The sequence below is a fragment of the Acipenser ruthenus genome, chromosome 3 (genome assembly GCF_902713425.1).
Source record: "Acipenser ruthenus chromosome 3, fAciRut3.2 maternal haplotype, whole genome shotgun sequence".
Taxonomy (NCBI): Eukaryota; Metazoa; Chordata; class Actinopteri; order Acipenseriformes; family Acipenseridae; genus Acipenser; species Acipenser ruthenus.
In genome coordinates this window covers 67,702,671-67,717,062 of record NC_081191.1, presented here as the reverse complement: position 1 = coordinate 67,717,062, position 14,392 = coordinate 67,702,671, and the positions used below count along the sequence as shown (strand labels likewise).

Sequence of the window (14,392 nt, the reverse complement as noted above, 5' to 3'; positions counted from 1 at the left end):
CCACACTGGTTGCCTTTTTGTTTGTTCACACTTGTCACTACACTTGGAGCTTAATGTAGGAGGAGGTGGAATTGTAAACAGGGATCTTTACAGAATGTAAACAGTACAGTCTGCTTTCTGATAAGTGTAGAGAAGGCAAAACTAAGGAAGAATGTAGTAAACGCACAACAAAATTCAATGAAGATCTTTTTATGCCAGTGCATAAAACTGCACCACACTGCAGCAGATTAATAGCAGTCCACATGCATCTCATGAAACTCCTGGGGGTTGTGTGGCAGTTACTTTAACCATGTCAAATACAACTGCAAAACCAAGCAAGTTATTCCACAAATATTGTTAAAAAGATGAACTGGAAACCAGTTCATGAGGCAGATGTGTTATGATATGTGCATTGCGTGGCAGACCTATTTCATACTGACTGAGATTTTTGAGTTTTGGAATTTGTCGAGGGCCCAACAAGTATTTGGCTGGGTTTAAAAGGGAAATAAGTGTACATCTGCATGGCACTATGTGTGGTGCTGGTAGAAGCAATTGGAAATAGTAAGGAACTAGTAAAGTTTTCTTTTTTTTTGGGGGGGGGGGGGGGGTGTCAACACCGGTTGTGGTACAACTAATGCTATGTGAAATGACATGGTGAAAATAAAATAAGATGGGCTAAAATGTATACAAAACTCAGACAATAAGATACAGTGGTAATACAATATTATGTTGTGTACTTTTGTTTTATTTACTTGAGTTTAGTGAAAATTCAAGCTCGGCAGGAATCTGATTTGGGAAAAGACATGAGAGTAATCGGCGATCAAATTATATAGTTCACAATGAATTAAATGTTTTAATCAGTAATGAAAATAATACAACAAAACAATATTATGACTAAACTTACTGACAAGGGGAACATAACTTGCTCGGGGAGAAGAAAGAAGATGCATAATATTAAAATGATCAGGGCAGGTGAAATACCCTGGCAGTTCGCTGAAACTAGATTCTTTAGGAAAGACAAGGTCACCCACGTCCATGATGCTAGTAAACAGCAGTCCTAGGACTGTAGCTGGCTATTTACTGGGACCTACATATCTAAAAAATGACTGAGGAATCCATGTAAAGTCAGAGAATGCCTGCCACTGACACAGAGATCAGTAAATGGATGAATGTCATCCCAAAATGCACTCACACAAGTGGCACAGGAGGAGGGTACCCCCTCCTGCAGTGAGGGGTCTGTATTTTTTAAAAAATAGATGCTCAGAAACTAAACTAGAATTCAGTATAAGAGTCATTTAGTGTAGCCTTAGAGATGGTGTTGAATCAAAGGTGTGTTTTGGGGTGCATGGTGTTATATGCCCAAGTGGCAGACTTGCAATCAAAAGACTCTGTCATGTTGGAATCAGAACAGCAGCTGTCACTGTTCACTGCTCATTCATAATCACATCTGGGTGTCAATCACACTCACAACACGTCGCGCTAGTCAAGTAGGTAGGGAATAGACTGGCTACCAGATGGCGTGTGAGGGAACCAATCTAAGATAGGAAAAAAGAAATTAACAAAAAGAAAATATACATATATAGATTAAACAGGTCCCAGGCGGAAGATTGGTCTTGAAAACGGGAGGGTCCTGGTCAAAACGGGAGACTTGACAGGTGTGCGTACAGCACGCCCCATGCGTCTTGGATCATCCTCCACCCCACCCCGCCTCTGGACTACATCTGCCATACCCCTCTCCACACCCCTACTGACCTCGTGTACTCCATCCTCCTCAGTTCCCAAGCCTAATGACCCCTCTTCTGGATCTGAAAATTGGATTGCCTGCTCTAGAGAAGCGTCACTATCAACATGTGATACATTTGTAATCTGGTCACTGTTTGATTGTGATCGTACTGCACTGTTTTGTGTATTATGGACCTGTATAATTGTTTGATTTTCAATAAAGGCTTCATTGGTATTACGCCAGCGATATCTCTTTCTGAAAAATATGTGTGAGCCCGTTTCCCTTCTGATATAGACGATAACGCTGTCTCAGTGGATGAGCGGCAGATGGAGGGAAGGTTTCCACCAGGGACCAGGGACACGAGGGAATAGCGCTCCACAGCCTCGCCTACTCCCCGCTCCTGAGTTGCCTGCAATAAAGTGTAGAAAAATCTATAGAGAACTCAACCCAAATATTTTACTAAAAATATACCAATAAGTTTTATTTACTGATGATTAGTGCACCTTATAAGAGCTGAAAATATGTTATTTTGATCTGTTTAGAGGCTGCACTAAACATCATTAAATAGTAGGGGAGACCGGAGACAGTTGTAACAATTTTTTACCTTTCTCTCCATTACGCACAGATTATTTGACCAAATGTTGATACAAACAACTTACATTTGTCCTCTACCAATCCCCATAGTTATCCTGTTTTAAGAGCTGATATACATATGGCAACAGGGCTTGAAATGTAAGGTGTCTAATGTTACAACTGACCCCATGGCCAGGGTCAGTTGTAACCGTGTTACAACTGTCCCCGGTCTCCCCTACTGCAAGGTCATTTGTATAATATTTGGGTTGCGCTCTTAATGATTATTTTGCTAACCTGCAAGCATGCTCAATCTTCCACTATTGGACTGTTTTGTATAGAATACATGTGCAATTATAATACATGTAGACATGAGATGATTGTGAAAAATATTTGGAATGATTACATTTGAAATGTCTTCACGCCACGTGTGTCTCTGCATCTGTGAAGAATGGCCCGTTAATGTAACACTGCTATTTGCATTTAATAATAGCCAATATGCTGACTAAACAGCAGTGAATCTTACCTGGCGTTTCTGGGACAGATTCTTGTGCATCAACCCCAATGCCATCACTATAAATAGCTCCTTCTATTGAGGCAAGCAAATTGGGCATAAACGATGTAATTAGGCTGTATATCATGGGGCAAAGGATGGTTAGATGCTCCGTTCAATTGCTGTTGGCATTGCTCGACAAAATAAAGTTTCTGCTCTGTCGAGTAATTCTGTGCACGACCACCAGCCAATACTTCTTTGGTATGAATACCATGAATATTACACCTTTATATACTTCAGTGACTCGATTTCATATCTGATTACATTTACAGCTTTGATAAATTCTTGCTCTGATTAATTATTATTATTTGTTAATTTAGCAGACGCCTTTATCCAAGGCAACTTACAGAGACTAGGGTGTGTGAACTATGCATCAGCTGCAGAGTCACTTACAACTATGTCTCACCTAAAAGACAGAGCACAAGGAGGTTAAGTGACTTGCTCAGGGTCACACAATGAGTCAGTGGCTGAGGTGGGATTTGAACTGGGGACCTCCTAGTTACAAGCCCTGGACCACACTGGACCACACAGCCTCTGATTAATGGTCTTTGCGCTATAAAAATGGAAATAAATAAAACAACCTGCATTGAGTTTACTGTATCATGAACTATGTTGCTTGTTATGAGTATAATGAGTACAAATACGCTGCATAAAACATACTGTACCTTTCTTGGTGTTTCTACATTGTGCAAAAAATGTTTGTGGTACAATTTGGACTGCCACATATTGAAGTGTTTGTGTGTTCATGCATGTTGGCATGTGTTTATGAAAGAAAGGTGATTGTTTAAGTATTTGAAATTGAAAGTAATGCATCATTATTTGCCCTAGCTGCATGTGCATAACATAGCCTGTTTGTCTTAACATTTTTTTGTTTGGATGTGTGGATTTTTATTTCATTGAAAGCTTCTGTGGCTTATATCTCCTGGACAACTTCATGGATTGATCTGCAAAACTGAATACGGCAGAAAGAAAAAGACACTGCTCTTTTGCATAGTGTTTAAGGTGCTCGTTTACAGTGTGTGGGACTGCCAGTTCGTACCCAGTCTCCGCCCTGTTACATAGGCCCAGCAGGACTATGGGATGGTTTCAAATGGCAAAGTGGTGTAAAATGTGTTTGTTTTATTTCAACAAAAGTACTGTACTTTGGGGAAAAAATACCATTTAAAAAGGATGCAGTGACGACAAAAGGTAATTTTATTGTGATAATTTCAGTTTGCAGAGCTCACATCTTGTTTAACCAGCTTTTATTTATGTTGAAGCTGCATTGTTTTAACTAGCCTTCACATTTGAGAGTTGTCAATGGCGCTACAGGTCATGCAGTTTAAATAATAAATAGGAATGATTACTTCAGATCATTATTTAGTTATTAATCATTTTATCGCTGTAGGAATTCCAGTCTAGGCACATGAGTAGAAAACGCTCTTCCACCCATAGAGGCAAAGCGAGAAGAAAGGAACAGATAGACAGTTAGAGGAATAAAGAGAACAACAGGAAGTGCTTCATCAGCTCACAGATGTAATCAGGGCCATGTTCCCTACAAGCCTTATAGGTCAGAAGTAGGACTTTAAAATCAATTATCTGCTTAACAGGCAGCTAATGTAAGGAAGCCAAGACAAGGCTAATGTGTTGTCTTTGTTTAGTTTCTGTTAGGAGCATGCAGCAGTTTTGGAGAAGCTGAAATCGTGAAATGGTAGAATTGTGAATGCCTAGATAGAGAGAATTGCAGTAATCAATCCTGGAAGAGACAAAAGAGTGAATCTATGAAATATAATACGTTTCAGAGAACGAGAAGATATAGGAGTTGCACAGAACGATGTAGTTTATGAAAAAATTAACTATTTCACAGCAAAAAATAAAGAAATCTCACTAAATTTAAAAGAAAAAAAAACATTTTAATGCCTACAGTTTGGAGGACATCTAGTGGTTGATTAATAATAGCCAATATGCTGACTAAACAGCAGTGAATCTTACCTGGCGTTTCTGGGACAGATTCTTGTGCATCAACCCCAATGCCATCACTATAAATATATAAATATTAATATAAATATCTAGGTTGATTATTCTTACTGCAATTTTCATTAGTGTAATTACATACTATATAGTTAGTCATTTGTATGTAAATTGTGAAATGTCAGTCATTTGCAAACCCTTTAAATTGAGATTTATAATTAAACATGAATAATGTGGTTCTATTTTTACAAAAAATGCACATTGCATTATCCTGTAAGTTGGATGCTGTCAGCACAGCTAGGGGTTTATATTTCAGTTATGTTCTGCTTAGATAATGTAAACATTTGAGCTGAACACCAGGGAGGCCTACCCATCGGTTTGAAATCTGCTGGATAACATATTTAAAAAAAGAATGTCCCATGTACCTGATGATCTCAGTGTGTTGTGTGCTTTTAAAAATAATAATAAAAAAAAGTATGTTCATAGTTACAGTGGAACATTGTTTTATTTCTGCATGTTAATACTTCAGTCACTTTGTCTATATGACCCCTCTAGCAATGCTCTACTGTAATATATCAGGATCTTCTTTAATTCAACTCTTTCATTTTTTGGTTGTTTCATGGCATTATTTAAATTTGAATAAGAAACACTAGGTATATAATAGTAGACTAATAGCTATGTTTGTTTAAATTCCTATTGTGACAGTTTGAAGTTGATGATGGTCTCAAGTAGTATTAGGTATTACAATGGCCCCCTGTGTAAACAAGACACCTGCACTCAGGCCTTATTTTCATACCCTTTGGTTGTTTTTTCCTTAATAGTATTTCACAAATTGTAGTTCAAAATGTAAAATAATATCTTATCTATCTAGAAGCTATAGTCTTTTTTTTTTTTTCATTGAGGTAATTGTAAGAAATAAGACCCAACAGGGTGGGGTCTGTATTTCCCCATACCGATGGGTCTTATTGCTTTTAGAAAATAGTTAACTGTTACGAAAAAAAAAAGACATAAACAAGTTTGTGGTTATAAACTTGAACATTAGGTTGCTAAAGTATATCTGTCCAGGTGAAAAGGCACTTATGCCTGTACTTTTTATTGCCTGGTCATCCATTGAAAGTTAATGTACACCCCTGCCAAGGGGTACTTGACAACGAGATGCCAGAAAATAAAAAGGCAATTTTTTTTATCGTAATTAAATTTCACCGACGACAATGTTGGCGCTAACAACATTTATCTGTTCGGTCGGAAAATTCAATCTACCCGCTCGTGACTGAGGTTCGCGCCCCAAATCTAGGTTAGCGCGCGCTCCGCACATTCTGTGACTTGCAGCATTTGCGTAAGGAAATTGACTTTCGGGGTAGTTCTCACTCGTCTAGTGGTTTAGTTTGGTCTTTCCCTACATTGAAAGCGTACGGACACACATTTGCAGCTAAAGACTCGTACGTGTCTCTATGCATTGCCTGCATTACCCCAGAAGACCGCTGCACTAATTATTCTCCCTGCAGTTCCGTGCCTGCGCGGCGCGTCCTTCCTGCACGTTCTCAGACCAATACTACACAAAGTATTATTCATTTCTACCAAGGGCGGCGTTGAAAAAACAAGATCTGCAAAAAGAACCAGCTCCTCTTTTGCAAGTAAGATATTCCAATCTATATATATATTTTAAAAAGTCTGGTTTTATCATTTATCTAGTTAAACCATTGTAGTGTTAAGGTAGCTGCGCGCTCACGTTTGCATCAGGACGAGTTTTGCTGTGCGATGAGTGTTCATGGCTGCTCGGGCATTGTGCAAAAAGATATGGGCGATTTACAGCATCTCAGTGCTACTGCAGCTTGAGTCGTATGTGGGTGAAAATGTTGTAGTAGAAAATATTTATATGAACGGAAATCTGACGTAAAATGCGAACGTTATTATTTCATTGAGCACATTAAAAAAAACGAGTTTCAACTACCGCAAAAGGGAAAAAAAACAAACAAAAAAACAGGGCGGGTGCCAGTTCAGCGCTGGCTCAAAATGGATGGACGTACCCGTATATCCTCACTGTACATACACGTCTCTACTTTTCAGCAATTCATTAAAGAAAAGAAAAAAAAACTAAACTGAACCACACATTTAGCTCATACGGTAAAATTAACCGGACTGAAATAAACCAGTTTAATCCGCGGCAGTGCGAATCCGATCACTGCTTCTAGTTTGCCGTCCATGTTGGGGGATAAAAAAAAACAGGCTCTAGACTGACTTTCTTCAATGCTTGTAGTCTTTAATATTGCACTAATAAAAACGGTAATAGCTCAGTGGTCCACCTGTTTTTTTAAATAAATTATATCGAAATATTACAAAAACTTTTTTAAAAAATGCATTAAATCGCTCTCACGAAACAAGGTAGAACTTCCCAGTACAAGTAATCGTTGCGGGACATGCACAAAACGTTCACGAGGCGCGTGAGTGGGTGTCGATAGCTAGTAATAGTAACCTGCGCCTTGCACGTTGAATGATAATTGGCCAACTGAATGAATGTTTAACCTCTAGTAATTATGATGAGATGTGTGTGTCTAACTCAATTTTACCAAAGGCCATATGCATTCCGGCTGCTCCACGATTACAACTGCTTATATTATCTCCTAAACATTCCAGATGCAGTCGTAATGTTTTCAGTGTTGTGGAAGAGACCCATATAATGTATTTACTAACTACTCTCAACTGTGATTTTGTTCGGTGGTGGGTACCTTCCAGGCGTAGGCTCAGGGGTGTGCAGTTTTTGGAAAAAAAAACGTATTGTCCAAGGGACAAAATGCTGGGAAAATGTGCTTGCCCCCTCCCCGTCACACAAACAAAGTAGAATATAAATTGTAGGAGTGATTAACAGGGGCAGATCTAGCCTTGTAGCTTGACTGGTTCACTAAATTCTTCAAGATACACAAAGGGTTCCCTGTGACCCCACCTCACCTCAACAAATGTATAACATACTTTAAGGAAATGTTCATTTCAGTACAGTTTGGAACACATTTGCTAGGAAATTTAAGTAACATACTAAGAGTACAACTATAATAAGCAATACTTGGAGTTATTAAAATCTAAAAATATCTTCTGCTTGTTTTTTTTTTTTCAATCTTTTTCTATAAGTTGAATTCAACTCCTGATGTACAGGCGTTTTAGTTTGTTGCATCACAGATAATAAATCATGTTATACGGGGGTGTTATACGCATTATACACATGGGAGGTGTCATATGCAAAAAAACACTCTATCATAGAATAATAGACGTAGCCCCTCAACTCAACACCACACGACCAGCATGACAGTAAACACACACACACACAATGAAGCGTTCCTACCTTTGTATACCGGTAAGTTAGTGATCAGCAGATGTGTCAGCCGCACGAAGAGCACAGCGTGTGGTTTTCACTAACTCTACTGTGCAGAATAAATGAATTTTTTTCTATGTGTAAATATCGGGACTTTCTTCCTATGCATCGGGACACGGGACATTTGCTAGGAAATCGGACTGTCCCGACCATATAGGGACTGTTGGCAAGTATGCAAATGTTTATGGCTTTACAGTAGCATTTAAATCTAAAAAATTAGTAAATGGCAAACTAATCTTAAGAAAAATCATTACATTTTTTTGCCAGGGAAAGTTTCTCTCAATGCTTCTAAACACTAAACTTAATTTTTTTAAAAACATCCCAACAAGTGCACGCTTGACCACAAATTAGACTCAGAAATAATTTTAGAAATTACTGTAAAAATCGTTTTTATAGGTCGCACTGGCATAAAAGTCGCTCCCCCTTTTTGAGACTTAAATCTTACGAAGAAACCTTTTGTGTTTAAAATACTTTTTTTACAATTGATTTTTTCCTACATGCTTAACACCGATAAATAAAGATACACAGGTTTAGTTTCAAAATAACTTGTTTGCAATATTTTATTACATTAATAATTTAATTTTTCGTTTTTTGTTAAACTGCTAGAAACTATTCCGTTTTACAAAATTTCTAAAATGTAAAAAGTAAAAAATTAAGAATGTGAAATCAAGTTATACATCCCATGTCACATCCATATTAAACTACCTGTATTTTATTTTAGCTTTATCAAGTACCCAAACAAGTTCAAGAAATATCTTCTTTGCTTTACTGAACATTTCTTTCCAAAACCATACTTGGACAGTAGTTCCCGCTGCATTGGCTTTTACATATTTGTTGTATTATTAAACAGTGCTGCTTGCATCAATTAAAAAAGAAAAAAAAAATAATAAAATAAAATAAACAGTGCACCATCTAATAACCAGTAAACAAAACATGGTTGCATACGGCACAGTACAATTTCATTCAGTTTCCAGCTGTACAAATACATTCATTTTGTTTTGTTAATCAAAACCATGACTATATACATACTTTAGAAGTGTACCACTGCGTTGCACTGACATATAGAACAAGTTACTACATTCAAACAAAATGTTTTCTACATCGGTCCATAAACACTTTTCGCCACTGTCAGCTCGCTTTTCTTTCGCCATTTTAAGTTTGTCTTTGTTTCCTCACCAGTCACTTACTGTTTTTTCAGAATTGCAATTAACATGTATTTCGGCAAATTCAAGGGGCGGGTTGAGTCTGAATGTTGACAAATCAATGGCTCTGGGGGGTGGGGAATAAGGAAATCCATAGACTGACAGCTATTGTGTTAACAGTTTTGTTTTCCTACTAGGGCTGTAAGGGTTTAAACGGTAAACGTGGATTAAAAATATTTCCGTTTAAACATTTGTATTATACATTTAAACGCAACTTAACAGTAAAATATATATCAAATTATTTTTGCATATTTTCCGCAAAGATATGTTTCCCTTTCTATGGTTTTCCCCCTTAAGGAAACCTGACCTGTTCTTCCACGTGATCACTCTAAATACATCTTGCATAAATTAAGGACAGACCAGCTTCCTGCGTTGTTGTGTATCTCCATCGCATTGCCTTTTTTCAGGTCTTATAGGGCTCTAAGGAATCTGTGTTAACGAGAGCACGGACAGAATCACGGAATCAAAAGAATATTAATGCAGAATGAGTGCTGTACGATAAAAATGCATTTGGCAGTAGAGCATTAAGCTTGAGATTTACATATTTGAAGGGAAAATGTGAAACTAATGGTCAGTACAGGCAGTGGCGTAACTTTGGTTTCAAAAGTGGGGGAATGGGTGGCGGGGGGACGGTTTCTGTAGCTGGGTTATAAATGAGGCGGGGTATTCTGTAAGGGATAAACAACGAGAAGGGCTGAATCAGTGAAAATAATTCACCGTTCGAGTGCGTTAAATAAATCATGGAAAATAAATAGAAACCTTTTTAAGGACTTAAACAATTAGACAACGTTGCAGACTATTTTTAACGTCTGTATTACAACACAAAAAGTACTCCTCATACAGACTGCTATTACGGCAGTCACTTTGAACAATACGATCCCAATGTTCACACAGAGAAGATTTATGGTAGTGAAACCATGAGCATAGCAGTAATATAGAATTGATCAAGTTCAAAACTAAAAGTTATGAAACACGCCTATCTGTTTACTTTGGAGCACCCCACACTGCACTAAAAAAATACAACCTGTTTTTAAAGTTAACAATACTATTTTTCAATACAATTAGATAAAACCATACTTAATCCAATGAAGACGAACGCAAATCAAATGGAAAAAGTAGAAGCCAGTAGTTTACGGTTTTGTGTTGTTCACCTTGCCTGCGGTGTGCATAAGTTCATTTAAATTAACCTAATTACGTTTTTTTTAAATGGTAAAAACAGAAAAAAGAAAAAAAAAAAAATTGGGAACTGCTGTGTTTTATTATAATAATTTTAAAACTATTTCGTAGCCTATTTGATATGTGTTACACACGGTAATTTTTTCCTCAGCTCTCAGATCAGGTGACACGGGTTGAAACGTCATAAAAGAAAATAGTGGGTTATGACAAAGATGCAGCTCTCCTTTCTTGTAAAGGTTAAGTAAACTGGTCTGTATTTTGACATTTCTGTTGTGGGTGGGAGGGGGCTATCGGTAAATTGTGTAAGTTTCAAACTAAAATCTTAGTCAGGTATATATTTCCATTTGGTAATAAAAATACGATTATGTAAAAGGCTCAAAACTATAGATTGTGCGCGTCCCTTGTTAGTAGCTGCCAGTCTGTTTTTCATTCAACAGTTTCCTTCAGTTTTTCTTGACAGTTTTTGTAGTTTCGGTATTCGGTTCGGTATTCGGCCAAATCTTTTGAGATGGATTCGGTATTCGTCCGAATCCCCAAAACTTTCCCCAAAAATTTGGTGCATCCCTAATTTTGAATATATCCTACAATATTCTTTTTTTTTTTTTTTTTTTGAATATACAAGCCTGTTATCTCTACTGGACCTGGCAGCCACCAATACCTTCGTTATGTACAAGGAATGCACCAGGGAAAATAAATGAAGGAGAGATTTCATCTTGAAGCTAGCCACAGCGCTTCGGCAGAAACATTTCAATCAGAAAACTGCAAAGCAGCAGGCTGCAGCAGCTCAAGCTGGATTCAGTGCCACAGAGAGTGCCACACGCAGATAAATCATGTTACTTTTGTTTTAAACTAAAAAATACATTCATTTGTACAGTTTTGTATGTACATATACAGTACCTGTTTACACTAGTTTTTTTAATGTTTCTTTTATTATAGTTTTTCATTTGAAGTAGTGGTAAGTTAGAAAATAAACCCTTTTATGTTTAATTGTTCATTTAAATAGTGTTTTGGCTGTGCAGATGTTTGATATGATGTGCTTGAATAAAACTTTTGAGTTGTATCTGATAGTTTGTCTTTCATTTTAATATTGATGTTGTTTAAAATGTAACCCTCATAATGTCTACCTGCGGCGGTTTTAGGTATGAGTATAACCGCGGCGGTTCTAGTGTTAAAGTGCTAGCATAGTTCACAAAGTGTTTAATTTTGTTTTCTTTATTTTTTTGAATTGGCAGGATCTTTTGGTTACCATGTCGGAAACAGTGAAGTATGTTGACGACGAGCACAAAACAGTCTTTCTGAAGATATTAAACGAGCAGAGGTTGGAAGGTGAATACTGTGACATTGCCGTCGTTGTGGAAGATGTTAAATTTAGGGCACATCGCTGTGTTTTGGCAGCTTGCAGCAATTATTTCAAGAAGTTATTTAAAAAACACGAAGTTGACAACTCCTCTGTGATTGAGATTGATTTCTTGCGCTCCGATATCTTTGAGGAGGTACTAAACTACATGTATACTGCCAAAATTTCTGTGAAGAAAGAAGATGTAAATCTTATGATGTCTTCTGGCCAGATCCTTGGCATTCGTTTTCTGGATAAGCTTTGTACTCAGAAAAGGGATTTGTCTTCCTCTGGAGAAAAGAGTGACCAGAGGAAGGCCAAATTTGCTTATGATGTTGTTGATAAAATCACTATTCCAAGTACAGGATCACACGATAACCATGACAATGATGTAGAGGTACTTGGAGATGAGAGTCCATCAGATGATGTTGTAGAAGAGACACAACCAAACCAAGAAGTTGACAAGTCACCCCATAGCACCCTTAGAGTCCAAGAAGCAATTCTTAAAGAGCTTAGCAGTGAAGATGTTCATAAAGTGAGCTGCTATAGCCAAGAGGTGGAATCCATGGAGCCCGAACCTAAAGACTTGGGTTCACAGACACCTCAGACTCTAACGTTCGCAGACAGCATAAGTGAGGTCAAAGATGAGCAGCCACCAGGGTGGACAACAACCGCTGGAGACATGAAGTTTGAGTATTTGTTATATGGACACAGGGAACAGCTTGCTTGTCAGGTCTGCGGCAAGACCTTCATTGATGAAAACCGACTGAGAAAACATGAGAAGCTGCATTCTGCAGAGCGGCCATTTATTTGTGAAATGTGCAACAAAGCCTTTACCACTCACGCTCACTTAAAAGAACACCTAAAAATACATACAGGCTACAAGCCCTACCGATGTGATGTGTGTGGAAAGTCCTTTATCCGTGCACCAGACCTTAAGAAGCATGAAAGAGTCCACAGCAATGAACGTCCCTTTGGATGCCAAATGTGTGACAAAGCATTCAAGCATAAATCCCACCTGAAAGACCATGAAAGACGGCACAGGGGAGAAAAGCCCTTTGTTTGTGGCTCCTGTAGTAAGGCGTTTGCCAAAGCATCAGATCTAAAAAGGCACGAGAACAACATGCACAGTGAACGCAAGCAGGTTCCTGCCAGCGCTATTCAGAGCGAAACAGAGCAGTTGCAAGCAGCAGCCATGGCGGCTGAGGCCGAACAACAACTGGAAACTATAGCGTGCTCGTGAAATTGGAAATACTGTGATGCGCAACCATTTAATAATGGTCAGCTGCAGGATTGTTTTGAAAGTACGCAGGAATTCTAGTTTTTTTGTTTTGTTTTGTTTTGTTTTGTTGTTTTTTTTTTTTTTTTTTTATGAAATTACATTTTAGATGAACTAGGTTTAAAAATTATTCCAATGTAGAAATGAATTGTTAAAACAACTAAAACATGTTTTTTTTTTTCTTCTAAACAAACATTACTTCACTTGCATCTGTTTAAATGCATAATGAACAGTTGTATAATAAGTTATTCTGTGTCATCATTGTGGGGTGTGGTTTAAAACAGTGGCACCTTTTCTTATGTTTAAGTCAGTGTAAAAATAAAATATTTTTTGTTATTAATAAAAAAAAGAATATACCAAAGCTTTATAATGACTTGTACCGTGAGGCAGTTTAATTTAGGATGACTGTATTGCCTTACTTTGGTTGACCATGTATGTACTGTTATACAGTACCAGTTTTGTAATTAAAAAATAATAAGTACATTAAAGGGTACATAAGGACCTTTTTATTTTATTGTGTTACATGTTCCCATGTGTTGCTACAACTGTTTACATAAGGTGTGTGTTGTTTTAAATTTTTTAAATTTCTTTTTAATTTAGTCGTTGCCAATTATTTTGATAATTTTCTCCCAATTTAGAATTGGTCAATTATTTTTAGGCTCAGCTCACCGCTACCACCCCTGCACTGAGTCGGGAGGGCAAAGACGAACACATGCTGTCCTCCGAAGCGTGTGCCGTCAGCCGACCACTTTTTTTCACACTGCGGACTCAGCATGCAGCCACCCAAGAGCTACAGCATCGGAGGACAACGCAGCTCTCGGGCAGCTTACAGGCAAGCCCGCAGGCGCCCGGCCAGACTACAGGGTTCGCTGGTGCGCAGTGAGCCGAGGACACCCTGGCCGACCTAACCCTCCCCCCGGGCGACGTTCGGCCAATTGAGCACCGCCCCCTGGAAGCTCCCGTCCTCGGTCGGCAAAGGAATAGCCTGGACTCGAACTCGCGACGTCCAGACTATAGGGCACATCCTGCACTCCCCACGGAGGGCCTTTACTGGATGCGCCACTCCCTGCCGCAAGATGGCTTCCCATGTACCCGCATGGACCTCTCAGAACTACATTTCCCATCATCCTCCTGCTCACATATGTAACAGATGGATTTACCAGTGAGCAGGAGAATCATGGGAAATAAAGTTCTGAGAGGTCCATGTGGGTACATGCGAAGCCATCTTGAGGCAGGGAATGCAATGTAAAAGCTTAAAAA

At 38.3% G+C, this 14,392-nt stretch overlaps 1 protein-coding gene across 1 annotated transcript; it reads left to right on the top strand.

Annotated features, from left to right (window-relative positions):
- The first annotated feature begins 6,052 nt into the window (after window positions 1-6,052).
- Window positions 6,053-13,502, top strand: LOC117394302 (zinc finger and BTB domain-containing protein 14-like). The gene is made up of 2 exons (XM_033992428.3): window positions 6,053-6,409; window positions 11,750-13,502. The coding sequence occupies exon 2, from the start codon at window positions 11,765-11,767 to the stop codon at window positions 13,094-13,096; it is 1,332 nt and encodes a 443-aa protein (XP_033848319.2). The 5' UTR covers window positions 6,053-6,409; window positions 11,750-11,764; the 3' UTR covers window positions 13,097-13,502.
- The last annotated feature ends 890 nt before the right edge of the window (window positions 13,503-14,392 follow it).

Bases quoted from the DNA above. Each gene is read 5' to 3' on its own strand.
- LOC117394302 (XM_033992428.3), top strand. From the start codon at position 11,765: ATGTCGGAAACAGTGAAGTATGTTGACGACGAGCACAAAACAGTCTTT.